Source organism: Moschus berezovskii, chromosome 10 (genome assembly GCF_049115385.1).
Source record: "Moschus berezovskii isolate FMDL1 chromosome 10, NW_MosBer_1.0, whole genome shotgun sequence".
NCBI lineage: Eukaryota > Metazoa > Chordata > Mammalia > Artiodactyla > Moschidae > Moschus > Moschus berezovskii.
Genome location: NC_142469.1, coordinates 66718932 through 66733340, shown reverse-complemented (window position 1 = coordinate 66733340; position 14409 = coordinate 66718932). Strand labels below are relative to the sequence as shown.

At 42.2% G+C, this 14409-nt stretch overlaps 1 protein-coding gene across 1 annotated transcript; it reads left to right on the top strand.

Moving 5' to 3' along the window:
* Window positions 1-4875: 4875 nt before the first annotated feature.
* GJA10 (gap junction protein alpha 10) lies at window positions 4876-13680 on the top strand. Its single transcript, XM_055433604.2, has 2 exons — window positions 4876-6321; window positions 13642-13680. The coding sequence occupies exons 1-2, from the start codon at window positions 4876-4878 to the stop codon at window positions 13678-13680; spliced, it is 1485 nt and encodes a 494-aa protein (XP_055289579.2).
* The last annotated feature ends 729 nt before the right edge of the window (window positions 13681-14409 follow it).

Below are 14409 nucleotides of genomic sequence, written 5' to 3'. Positions count from 1 at the left end.
ATGCTGAAGACTTTTTAAAAAATCAGATGTATGGTTGCATTTATTTTTTTTCTTTCTAGCTTGAACATTTATTTTCTTGAGTAGGTAACACATTTAGAGAATTCCACATAGAAGTATTCATCTCACCTCTTCCTCATCGTGTTACCTTCCCTTGAGGCATCTAATACTAGGACTTGTTTTATAAACCCTCATAAACATGAATTTAGTGTTTTGATTCTGGTAAAATGCATTTAAGCTTTTAAATCCATTACTGTGCAGGTGAACTTTAGGAGTAAATGTCAAGGGCTTTCTTGGACAATATACCCAATACTATACAAATACACATATTAATACATCGTGTGATTTCACCTCTAGTTAATTCTGTCAGTTTGTACTTGAGGCTAGTGTGCCAGGGTAATGGAAATTTAACCTCCCCACCTCAACCTGTCTATCTTTCATCATCATCCTTTCTTTAAATATATAGGCAGATGATACTTAGGAACTGTCAATGATTTTATGTACTTTCTATATATTATATGGAAAAGACCAAGCTTAGAAGTGTGCCTCAGAGCTGTGACTTGAAGCCATTCTTGTGTTCTAGTGACACCATTGCTATCAGCTCCTCTAAGGTGAAAGTGAGATTATGTACTTGAGATGTTCCAGAAGATTCTGCAGGGCTGGGAGTTAGAAGATCTGGTCTCTGTTTGCCTTGGGCAAATCATTTGACCTCTCTGATTTCAAACACTTTACAAAACTTTGATATGGGTTTCTAAGGTTTTCAGATTCTCTACTGGAAAAAATGAATTTTTTCCTAAGCTGCCTGTTTCAGTCTAATAGAATATTGCTAGAACACATAATCTACAGACAGGCACAGCCCCCTCTTGGTGGTCTGAAAATGTCTAATTTCCTTTTGAGCTATTTCTCCTTTCAGCCTGACATGATTTGCAAGAACACTTGGGGTTTGATTGTCACTCTATTATTACTTGTTCCCATTTGGTGAGGCCAGACTCGCCTCAGGCGACTCTTGATGAAATTGGACGTGACCCATTGATCTGTGACATTGATTCACAGAGCAATCAATTGACTGAAAGAAATGCACCGAAATTCAAATCACTGTAATCACCCACAAATGAAAAAGGAAAATTCTCATTTGTTTCACTTTTCATTTCCAAATATGGTACACCAGGAGGGGCTCCAGCCTCATGCCAGTTAGGAAAAAACAAAATTTAAAAGCACTAAAGGACATCTTGACCTCAGGGGAGGACTAGGTTAGACTCCATTGATCAAAATTACTGAGCTTATTCTGAACTGGGCCCCACAGCCAGCAGGTCAGAGCCTTTACATCTGCAACCAGCAGCAGTTCCACTAATTAGCCACACATGGTCCAACTTGAAAGTTCCTGGAGCCCAGTCATTTTTTTATCTACTCCTAAGGTAAGTGGTAAATATATCTCTTGTTTGTGAGAAATACAGGAAATTCCTGTGGGGATACAAAGGTAATATTTGAAGTAAAATTCAGGAAAGGAGCACCAGCTTTATATTTTATTTGATAATGAAAGAAAATTCAAGAGTATTACTTGGACCTGAGGAAACAAATATTTGTCTAAAGTATCTCACTCTTGCATGCTAATATGCGTGATTGTTTTTCTGTTTCATGTATTTCCTATTTCCAGTTTTCTTGCTATTTAAAAATTATAATTTCTATGTTTTAAAGAGATAGTGGCAAAAAGAACATTAAATAGTTTAGGATTTCTAAATTGAGAATAAGTTAATAAAATGAGTTAGCTTTTTCACTTTCAGGTTTTTATATAAAATAGAAGCTCTAGATTTTTTTTTAAGTGCTAAAGGAGTTAGTTTTTAATAAAGAACAATGGCCAGACAATATTAAAGGAATAATTATGGGAAAGGACTGAAACTCTTATAGAGGATAGAGCTTAGTAAATTATTGTTTCAGTTAATGAGGCAATAGTCCAACAGTTTATAATCTAATTTTTATTTGCAAGTGGTAGACATGAATACATTTTTAATTTTTGAATTTTGAACAAGTGTATGGAGTAAAATAGAAAAGACTCATTTATACCTCTTCTAGATTCTGACAGGTACCTACGGCTTTTAAAATTTCATTTTAAAAGATGTTTATTCATATGTATGCACATACAGGTATGCATTTATATAAATGTGTGTACTAGATGAGATCAGTCATGCTTCCTTAGAAGCGTCTCTCTCCCTTATCTGTTTGCCTCTGCCTTCAAGCTCTTCCTTCTACCCTCATGTTCTCCTACAGGCCTCCAGTAACCTATATGAACTTCCTCATGCGTGCCTTCTGGGTCTTCTCTCCACACTTATATAGTCACATGTATATATATCCCGTATACATATGTGTACATATATATGGTCTATAGGATTTTATTTTATTCAGTGAGCTACAGATGAATTTGGAAAGAATTGACATCTTTATAAATGTTTAGTTTTCTAATCCCTGAGCATGATCTATCCCACCATTCAACTGATTTATTTAAATAGTGGTGTTTGACACTGTCAACTATTCTGTCCTTGAAACATTGTCCTGCTTTGGTTTCAGTGACTTCACCCTTATAGTTTTCCCCCTCTTTCTCATTGGCCATTTCTCATTTTCATTTGTAGACTTTTTTCCCCATGCTGTTTCTCAGGGTTCTGCTATTGGCTTACTTTTTGTCCCCAGGTGATCTCAATCTATTCAATGATTATTTTAAAATGCTTATTTATCTGTAGTCTGCATCTTTTGTTGTTATTCTCTAGACCTAAATACCTTCTGGACATCTCCACTTTTGCTATTCACTTTTGTTGGGTAAAATCTAATTTTTTCCCTAGTTATAATTTCTGGTATTGATGTACTTAAAATACCTCCTCTACTTCAACATTATAGGACATTCTCTTACATTTTACTTCAATACCTCTATGGTTTAGTTTTTTTACATTTAATACTTTATTCCATCTGGAATTTACTTTTGTGTCTGGAGAGAATTAGGGAAAATATAACAATTCTGTGTTTTTTTTCCTCTTATATTTTGATTTGATATTCATAACTTTTTCACTGTCCATTTTATATGTTACCAGGAATTCTTGGTGACTAAGTACTGTGAAGCCTGAATGCAGTATGTATTGTTCATTGTTGAATTCCTTGGTATCTGGCACAATGCCTATATGATAAATTATGGTATACATTATTGAATAAATGAATTGTGGAAGGAGAGAATTGTTTTATTATCTGTTTAACTTAACAACACTTACCTGTTTTTCCTGTTTCTTTCATATCTGGAAGTCATCCACATTAGAAGCTTGTTAACCCTCAAGTATTTTAACCTCATTGGACCTTGAAAAACGTCTTGTTTTTTTCAAGGTGAACCCAGTGACCCATTCATGTCAGCTATGCTTTGATTCTTTCGCAGCTCCCAAGCTTGCTAGCAAAGCAGTTTATATTAACTTTTCTTCTAAGTAAGCAGAGCTTCCATGAAAATCTGTTCCAGATATGGCTTTGTAGATTTAATCATATGTCATTGCTGGTACTGCTTCTGAGCCTGCTTAATCTTTACTGCTACCCTGTGCCAGTTCCTGAGGGTTTATTTGGCTGAGTTCTATTCTCTCTACTTGTACTTTCAGTCTTGCAGTAGGAGCCATTGATAATATATAATGAGGATCTACTTGGTTTTTCTGTTGGTGATTTTTCCAGTGATAGAGTCAAAGAGCTGGGTTTTTAAAAATAAATACAATTCAGTTCACTCTTATTTATTGATGCCTTCATATGTCAAGATCAAAATGAAATAGCATCTCTGTCTGTAAAATGGAGAAGGCAATGGTAACCCACTCCAGTACTCTTGCCTGGAAAATTCCATGGACGGAGGAGCCTGGTAGACTACAGTCCGTGGGGTCGCAAAGAGTCGGACACGACTGAGCGACTTCACTTTCACTTTTCACTTTCATGCATTGGAGAAGGAAATGACAACCCACTCCAGTATTCTTGCCGGGAGAATCCCAGGGACAGGGGAGCCTGGTGGGCTGCCATCTATGGGGTCACACAGAGTTGGACACGACTGAAGCGACTTAGCAGCAGCAGCTGTCTGTAAAAAGAGTACCTTTTCAGAAAAGAGAACATAAGACAGCTATCACAGCTCATTTTAGGCACGGTACGAAATGAGTAATACAAGCACTAGTGTTGTATGAATTCTGAAATTGGAAAATCACTCTGACTTGAGATGGCTGGGGAAGACTTCCTAAAGAAGCTGAGACTTATTTAAGATCATGTAAGATGTACTTGCCTAGAAAATCCCATGGACGGAGGAGCCTGGTAGGCTGCAGTCCATGGGGTTGCTACCAGTCAGACATGACTGAGTGACTTCACTTTCCCTTTTCACTTTCACACATTGGAGAAGGAAATGGCAACCCACTCCAGTGTTCTTGCCTGGAGAATCCCAGGGACTGGGGAGCCTGATGGGCTGCTGTCTATGGGGTCACACAGAGTCTGACATGACTGAAGTGACTTAGCAGCAGCAGCAGCAAGATGTATGGTAAATATGGCATCTCATATGTTAGAAAAATGAGCAAAATTATGGGATAGAATGTATTGTACAAATATGATGGCCAATGAGTATACTATAATGACAGTCAACTTTGTGTAGGAGAGAAGAGGATAGGAAGGAATTGGGTTGGACTGGGGAAGGTCTTTAGTATTTTTTCCAAAACCTATTCCTTAGAAATATTTCAGCAAGCATGAACCATAAGTATTAGGGCTGGAAAATCCTTCATTGTTTTATTGACATGAAGAGAGGACCTGCTATATTGATTGTGTTTTTATATGTTATGCCCATGGATTCTATTAATCTTAGTGTTTTCTGTATGTTTCAGACATTAATCTCTTACCATGGGGGACTGGAATTTATTGGGTGGCATCTTAGAGGAAGTTCACTCCCATTCAACCATGGTGGGGAAAATCTGGCTGACCATCCTCTTCATTTTCCGAATGCTGATACTTGGTGTAGCTGCTGAAGATGTCTGGGATGACGAACAGTCAGCATTTGCCTGCAACACCCAGCAGCCAGGTTGCAACACTGTCTGTTATGATGATGCTTTCCCTATCTCCTTGATCAGGTTCTGGGTTTTACAGATCATTTTTGTGTCTTCTCCATCTCTAGTATATATGGGACATGCACTATATAGACTCAGGGCCTTTGAAAAGGAAAGGCAGAGGAAGAAGTCACAGCTTAGAGCCCAGATGGAGAATCCAGAGCTTGAATTGGAGGATCAGCAAAGGATGGATAGAGAACTGAGGAAATTAGAGGAGCAGAAGAGGATCCAAAAAGTCCCCCTGAAAGGATGTCTGCTGCGTACTTATGTCTTACACGTCTTGACAAGATCTATGCTGGAAGTAGGGTTCATGGTAGGCCAATATATTCTCTATGGGTTTCAAATGCACCCTCTTTACAAGTGTACTCAACCTCCTTGCCCCAATGCAGTGGATTGCTTTGTGTCCAGGCCCACAGAGAAGACCGTTTTCATGCTCTTTATGCACAGCATTGCAGCCATCTCTTTGTTTCTCAACATACTGGAAATATTTCATCTGGGCATCAGGAAAATCATGAGGGCACTTTATGACAAATCTACCAGTGAGGGCATTGAGGATGAAAGGAGACCTCCATTGCATTTGAAAAAATATTCAGTGACCCAGCAGTGTATGACTTGCTCTCCCTTCCCTGAAAAAATGTCCCTACTTCAAGCCAACAATCAGCAGCAAGTGATCCAAGTCAATGTGCCGAATTCTAAAACCACGTGGCATATCCCACAGCCCAGTCAACTTGACGTAGACCCTTGCTATAGTAAAAAAGACTGGGCAGAGAAAAATCAGCACAACGGACAGCTCCATGTCCACAGCCCGTGTCCCTGGGACGAAGGTGCTAGAATTCAGCACCCAGGACAGCAGCCAGACCATTCTTTGTTTGGCTTGCAGAATATAAGGCCTCACTCCTGGCTAGGTACAAGGATGGCTCCTAGGCATTGTCCATCACATACAATAAGACCCTGGGAGCAGTCCCAGGACCTCCAACCCTCAGGGGAACCTCTTTCAGACTTGCACAGTCACTGCAGACACAGCGATGGCAGCACAAGAGACAGCAGGGTCCAAGAAGCAAGAGACAGATCTTGCCCTGGCAGTCGCAAGGCCAGCTTCTTGTCCAAACTGTTTTCTGAAAAGGGACAGCTATACAGTGACTCAGGAAGCTCCAGTTCTCGAAATAGCTCTTGCCAGGGCTTTCCACACCGGGAAAACAGCCCCTCACTTCTGCCTTCAGCCCCTGGGCGAAGAACATCCATGGTAAGTAGGGTCAGACAACCTGACTGATCATGGAACTTTCACAAGAGGTGTCCCCTTCTGGTCCCTTATTCGCCTTCTCTTCCCTCCTTTGTGTGTATATGTGTGTGTTGAGAGAGAGGGAGAGGAGGAGAGGGAGGTTAATTTATGGAGAGTTAAATTCATTCAGTACATGTTAAGCTCAACTCATAAAATAAGCTTATTGAAAACTTTCTATCAATTATATATAAATTCATTGCTGGTATATAAATAAACCACCATCTCTGCCATCAAAGCGCTCTGAGTCTGGATGGGAAATCAGGTAAACATATAAATGGTCAAGGGTAAGTGTGCACATTAGAGGGAGTGGTGGGCAAAAGAGAGAGAGGTCAGTTCTTTACAGATAGGTCAGGAAAAGCTTTATAGTTGAAGTTACTTTTGAACTGAGTCTTGAGAGAGATGATTTTCTCTAGACCTGGGAGAACTGGGGTACATGGAAGAAGGCTATCTCAGTACAAGGAGGACACGGACAAAAGCTGAGAGGTGGGATAAAGCAGAGCTGTCTGGGGGCCATGTGTGTCTGGAGCACAGGGTAGTAAGGAAAACTTCAGAGATAAAGAAGACTGGAGAAGCAGGCATGGAAGCTTTGCAGGGAGGCAATGGAGAACACATAGTGCTAGATAATGTATAAGAGAGGAGTGCTTGGAATGGAGTTGCCCTTTAGAAAGCTCTTTATAACATAATATGGAAAATATAAATCAGAGGAGGGATCATTTGTAACCTTGAGTTGCCCTTGTCTCACTAAGGAAGGAGGGTGTGCTCCATTGTTTTAATAATTCTGGCATTTAAAAGTCATATACAAACATTTGTGACATATTCCACAAAGACTAAAATCAATATTGTATTGATTTTAATTCTGTTCTCTGAAAAGCCACAATGGAATAAACATTCCCTGGCTATCATAGGGCACAATGGATATTTACTGTGGATTCTTCTCGATTCTGGAAAAAAGAGTGACTCATGTTTTACCCACTGCTTGCTTCTAAGAACTTTTTTTTCCCATTAAAAAGAAAAATCCCCCATGTTAACAGGGGAACTTCTCAGCTGATTTGGTTTGTTGAGCCCACACACTTGCTTTTTCCTTTGTTTCATTCTTTGTGTTAATAATAATTGAATCCCTCTACCCCAGTTTCATATCTTCTATGAATTTAGAGATATTTTGTTACTGTACTAATGCCTTACCTTGAGAAGGAATCATCCTACCTAGACTTTTTCCCAATGCTTTTTTTTTCAAACTTATACTCATTTCTTGTCAGTGACCAGCCATCTTCTCAGGAGGTTGATTATATTTAGGATCATTGTATGGGTGCTTGGAACCCTATGCCACACTATGGGAGGGTTTTCAACTCTGGCTTGAGTTAGTCATCTGGTGCTTAAAAAAGAAAAATCTCCAGCCCAGGACCCATCCAATTCCAATTAAACCAGAAGCTCTGGAGATGGGATGCAGGATCAGTGTTTTTAAAATTCCCTTGGTGATTGCAATGTGCCACCAGGGTTGAGATTCACCATCTTAGAGTAATCTTGCCAGTGGCTTCTGCTTCCTATCTGCATTTGTGAAGTCAGTATGACAGTTTTCATAATTTTCTCTCTCTTGTACCTCCTTCCATGCAAGAGAAGCCTTTGTATTGGCAGAGAACTGAGGGAATCACGGCTTCATCTCAGATTATCTTTTGGGAGAGACAGGCCATGCTGCAGGGCTTGGAGAAAAGATGATGAGGGTGACAGGCCCTCTTTCTGTTTTCATCTTCCTCTTTCTTTATGTTTCTAGGAATTAGAAATAATGCCTTTGGTTACAGAACTTTCCTACTCATGGTCACTTTCCCCCAAGCCTCTTTCAGAGTTGACAGGCCACTGCACTCCCCAAATGGTAGGGAGACTGGGAGATTGAGGTCACAGCTGTCAACTCCAGAGCACTGTGGCTGACACATCATATTTACTGCAAATAGAGGGAGCTTTCCTGAGAAATTAGAGCAGTTGGGACTTCCCCAGCAGCCAATGGTCAAGACTCCACCTTCCAGTGCAGGGCAGAGGTTCGATCCCTGGTGGGGAAATTCGGTCCCACATGCCTCGTCGTGCGGCCAAAAAAAGAAAGACATTAGTTCATCAAGCAAAGGATTGTGAGCATCCACTTTCAATATATGGACTATAAACAGTTTTTGACACTGTATTAGGTCCCAGAGAAGTGAATTTTTCAGGGTCAATCAGATACATTCTGATTGTAGCAGTTGGTGTTTCAGAATGAAATGAGGTCAAGTAGAGACCACAGTTTCTTTGCCACACATTCCCCTTGCAGAGAACTGTCCTGCAAAAGAAATCCACTTCATTTTAAAAGGTCAGGAAAACCTGAAAGAGCCAAGATTTATACTCCAAGACATTTTCCTTGCTATCACCACTCAAATCCTGCAGTTTCTTCGAGTCTAAGCCTGTTGGTTATTGAATAGGTTTCTATCAAGTTTGATTCTTTAACGATGGAGTTCACTGGGCATGGAGAGCAGACTTTTAGTCCTTTTAGTCTGGCCCAGTGAGCATGGGGAGGAAGGCTGGTTGAGTTTTAGGAACCCATGCTCCCCTCTGTAATGGAGAGGGTACGAAATGAAAGCCTTCACTTGTCAGGTGCTATGAATTAGTCATTCTCATGCCCAATTCCACTTTAAATCTGCAGGGAACTTTTGAAAAATGGTGTAATAAGAACCTCTGCAGAAAGAGCCTGAGTACCAATATTTTTAAAGCTCCCCAGTGATTCCAATATGGACTTCCACTGTAGAGCAGGAAGATTTTGGCCTTAGGAAGAAGATTGCCCTGTGAACACCTCTGATCTTTTGTGATGTTAAAGTGATGATAAAGAGCACTCTCCTGTAGCTCCACGGTGCTGAAGACCTTTATACTTACTAGTCCCTCTGCCTGTGTTGCCCCACCTGCCCAAGGACCTCAGCGTGACTGATGGTGTGAGCTGTGAGCTAAGGTCCCAGGGAGCACTCTTGGGCCGTGATCATGGAGGGGAGAGTTAGGGATGATGAGGTTGGAATGGGCAAGAGCTGATATGTCAGGCTTTAAAGGCCATGGAAAGGAATTTGAGTGGGATGGCACAGGAATGGTGGTGGTCTGATACATATATATATATATATATATTTAATTAATTTATTTATTTTTGGTTGCACAAGGTCTTTGTTGCTGTGCGTGGGCTTCCTCTAGTTGTGGAGAGTTGTGGTGTGCAGGCTTCTCATTGCAGTGGTTTCTCTTGTTGCAGAGCATGGGCTCTTGAGCACATGGGCTTCAGTAGTTGTGGCACATGGCCTTTGTTGCTGCAGGGCTTATGGGATCTTAGTTCCCAGACCAGGGATTGAACCCATGTCCGCTGAATTGGCAGGTAAATTCTTAATCAGTGGACTACCATGGAAGCCCATGATATTTTTAAAATCACTGTTTCTGATGAGTCTGTTGTACAGATGCTGTGGTCTGAATGTTTGTCTCCCCCAAATTCATATGTTGAAAGCTTATCCCCCAGTGCAGTGGTATTTGAAACTGGGACATTTGGGAGGTGATTAGGTCATAAGGATGGAGCCCTTTCGAACGGGATTAGTGCCCTTTTAAAGAGGGCATCAGATAGTTCCCTAGCCCATCCATCATGTGAGGGTACAATGAAAAGATGACTGTCTATGAGCCAGGAAGGAGGCGCACACCAGACGCTGAATCTACAAGTGCCTTTGTCTTAGAATCCCCAGTCTCCAGAAATATGAGCAATACATTTCTATTTTGTTTTTAAATATTTATTTATTTTTGGCTGCATTAGTCACTCAGGATCTTTCATTGTGTGTCAGGCAACATCCAATAGGAGGTTTCCTGTATGCTGTTTTGGATCTGTCAGGAAATGTCTGTTCCTTATTAATTCATGAATATTCAGGAATTAAGAGGAGAGGCAAACCTCTCCTGGGGGTTGAGGAATCCAGGCATTTCCTTCATTAGTTTTTCTATAAGGTGATAAGTACCCTCTTCCTTTTTATGAACTATATGGTAAAAGTGACTATTTACAACTCTCTTTCATATGGATGACCTCATGTTTCCTTGATAACTTGTAAGTTTTGATTTTATCTCTGCTGAAAGTAGCTATCTTGTAAGATAGTATAAATACCTTCTGTTCCGTCGCTCAGTCGTGTCCGACTCTTTGCGACCCCGTGGACTGTAGCCTACCAGGCTTCTCCGTCCATGGGATTCTCCAGGCAAGAATACTGGAGTGGGTTACCATTTCCTTCTCCAGGGGATCTTCCCGACCCAGGGATCGAACCCGGGTCTCCCGCATTGGAGGCAGACGCTTTAACCTCTGAGCCACCAGGGAAGCCAATGTTAAATAAAACGCCTTTGCTCCATCAGAGCTTTGGTCCCCATGTCTTGCGTTCCCTCTCTCTTTCCCCCTCCCTCTCTCTGTCTTTTTCAGACTAATTCCTGGAGCGTAGAGGCTCTCTGTGTTCACTTTCCTGCCCGGGCTTCTAAGACCCTCTCGAGAAGGCACTCTGTGCCTTAACCCCATCGAGAGGGCGCCTGAACAGAGCAAGCCCGTGCCAGGGGCTTTATTGGCTTTCTGCGTAAACCAAGGAGTATCAGCCTCTTTCTGTCTCCTTTGCTTTCTCATCGGTCGACTCTGGACCACCAGGTTCCGGGCCATTAAAGGACCAACTGTTGTGCCCTTGGGCTTTGCTTTCTCATCGGTCGACTCTGGACCACCAGGTTCCGGTCCATTAAAGGACCAACAGTTGTGCCCTTGGGCTTTGCTTTCTCATCGGTCGACTCTGGACCACCAGGTTCCGGGCCATTAAAGGACCAACAGTTGTGCCCTTGGGCTTTGCTTTCTCATCGGTCAACTCTGGACCACCAGGTTCCGGTCCATTAAAGGACCAACAGTTGTGCACTTGGGCTTTGCTTTCTCATCGGTCGACCCTGGACCACCAAGTGCCGGTCCGTTAAAGGACAAACAATTGTGCCCTTGGGCTTCTCTCCAGCTGTGGCACGCAGGCTCAGTAGTTGCTGCGTGTGAGCTTAGTTGCCCTGAGGCAGGCATGTGGGTTCTTAGTTGCTGAACCCGAGATCAAATTCATGTTCCTTGCACTGGAAGGTGGATTATTAATCACTGGACCACCAGGGAAGTCCCTACATTTCTCCCCACTTTAGGGTATTTTTTTATAGCCGCCCAAATGGCCCAAGACAGGGGGTAAGAGTGCAGTCAGAGAGACCAGCTCGGAGGCTTACATAGTGCTCAGGTAAGAGGGGAGTGTGACTCACTCCAGGGGTACTACTATTAATGGTTTGAAAGAAGAGTCTTTTTCTTTTTTCTTAGTTTTCAAATTAAAGTTATACATGTTCATTGAAAAACATTCAATCAGTATAAAAGAACACCGAGTAAAATGTGAACCTGACTATGTGAGGGCTCATCTCTCACTCTCACCTGGACTCAATTCCCATTTCCCTCCACCAAAGGCCATCACTGTGAACAGCACAGGCTGTGTTCCCCTACCTCCCTCACTGCATTCATCATCTGTCTTGGAGTACAGATATATGTCCACACATATTTGTTATATGTTTTCAAAAATATAAATGTGATCCTGCTATAGAGATGTCTCTGCCATTTGCTTTTGCTTAAGTGATGAGATGTCTTAGGACTCTTCACTTCAGTACCCGTGGAGATGCATCAGTTGTATATGCCTCATGCTTTCCCATGAGATAGGTGAACCATAAGTGACAACTTAGCCATTCTAACTTTTTTCTACTGCAAACAACGTTGCAATGAATGTTTCATACATTCTTTGATAGGTACCTAGAAGTGGAATTATTGGTTTTAACAGGCATGTCTATTTTACATTTAGATAGATGCTGCCAATTTTTGCTCAGGAAAGACTATGCCAATTTATCCTCTTTCCAGCACATTAGCACTTTTTCTTCACCCTCAGACATTACCTGTCCCCACCCTCAGTCTGATGAACTAGAAATGTTTCCCTTTGTTTTACTTTAAATTTCCATGATCACTAGTAAAGTTGTTCCTATGTTTATTAGCCATCTGTATTTCTATCTTGAATTATCCTTGTCTATTTTTCTGTTGAGATATTTTTTTCCCCTCTGGTTTCTAGGAGCTCTTTATGGTATTATATTAATGCCTTGTCAATATACGTATTGTAAGATTTTCTCCTAGTCTGCTTATTTCTTACCGCTGTGTATGGTGTCTTTAAACTTCTAATATTGCACTAAGTCTAAAATCTCTGTGACTTCTAGGTTCTTTGCCTCATTTGAGAAGGTCTCTTTTGACACAGCAGTATCAACATGGGTAATCAGATGGATGTTTGGAGGGTTGATGGTTATAATTTATTGAACCTTTTACTAGAGAAGTTTTCCATAATATATCAGTTGCCAAAGAATCTAAAGAAGAGGGAGAGTCTCCCATTTTATGGAGTCCCTGATTCTGGTCTAGACACTGCCATGTGTTTCCTCATTGTGACCCTGTGATTATTCCCATTTAAGAATAAGGAAGTAGATGACTTGTCCAAGTCATGCAATTAGGATGTTGTAAACCACAGTCTTTGGGACATAGCAGGAACATAAATGAGTATTTATTGAATGAGTGAATGAGCTGGAATTTTACCCTATGTCTGACCCAACCCAGTGGGTTCCTTCTCCCATTACTGCTTCCTGCTCTCCCTGTGAAAGTGAAAGTGATAGTCATTCAGTCATATCCAACTCTTTGTGAGCCATGGACTGTAGCCCTCCAGGCTCCTCTGTCCATGGAATTCCCCAGGCAAGAATACTGGAGTGGGTAGCCATTCCCTTCTCCAGGAGATCTTCCCGACCCAGGGATCAAACCCAGGTCTCCTGCATTACAGTCAGCCTAAGTGTAGCATATTTTTAGGATAGATTATTACAAAATGAATCATCTACATTTGGATCCATGTTCCCATTCCACATTATTGCAAAGTCAGGAACTCTGGTTAGTTGTGGAGGGGACAAAGATGGCGATTAGGAAAAGGTTGGTCTTTTAGTTTTAGACCTGGATTTTGGACGCAACAAGCTCAACGGGAAGAGGAGGAGGAGATGGCAGGTGGGATTCAGATCTTATGCTGCAGCGCTGTCAGGGAACAGAACCTCTTACCCGGACATTCTTCTCTGGGGTGATGTGGGGAGGGGACTACTGTTGAGGGATTTGTTTGGAGCTGGGGTATTTGTGACACACACAGAGTCTTGGATGGGTGGGCAGGACTAACTTTTACTAGCCCTTCTGAGTCTATTTTGTTCGTTTTGTTTCAGAACATGCTTCTAGAACTTTCATCTATTATGAAAAAATAATCCATGCCTGGGATCCGAAAAAAACCCAGGAGAGAGCTGGCATATGCGAAATAAAAGTTGTATGTATGTGAGCTCAAACTGCAGGAAAAACTCAGAACCATCCCCTGTGGAACCCCTGGTCAGGCAGTGGCCGTGCATCAGAAATCCCCAGCTGGGCCCCCTGACCTCTGGGGTCAGCCTCTCGCTGCCCTACTTGGCCACACTTCCTGAAGCTGATCTGATGCTCTGCGTACACCAGGGAGGCACTCTATTCCATCAGAGAAAATCTAGGGGCCAGAGCTTCCACCTGAAGGGAGGGGAAGTGGGATGTACTACCGTCCCGGCCAGCAGCCGACTCTGCAGCAGCAGCAGTTTGGACCCTTGAACATGGGTCCAGAGCAGCCTGGGAGCTCTGCCCGCAGCCTGGGCTCATCATACTTCTTGTTTGTACACGGGAGGTGGGAGGGGAGCTTTTTGTTTTCTTCGTCTCATCAGCTCATTTCTTGGGGATGAAGCAGCTGCATCTTCGTACCTACATGCTATGACATAAAATATTGATGACAGCGCTGGTGAACACTGGCACTGCATGACTTTATCCTTCTGTTGGACTCACAGATCATCAGTGGTGATGCCATGACTGTGGGCCAACAGGTGCTGGTGGGATCTCATTACTGACCTCCAGAGGAGAGACTGGAGTTGGCACCACTTCCTCCTGCACCCTACCCTCCCAGTGGTCCCGAGCCATCCAGC

Bases quoted from the DNA above. Each gene is read 5' to 3' on its own strand.
- GJA10 (XM_055433604.2), top strand. From the start codon at position 4,876: ATGGGGGACTGGAATTTATTGGGTGGCATCTTAGAGGAAGTTCACTCC. The intron at 6,322-13,641 runs GTAAGTAGGGTC...GTTTTGTTTCAG, and splicing joins CTGGGCGAAGAACATCCATG to AACATGCTTCTAGAACTTTC.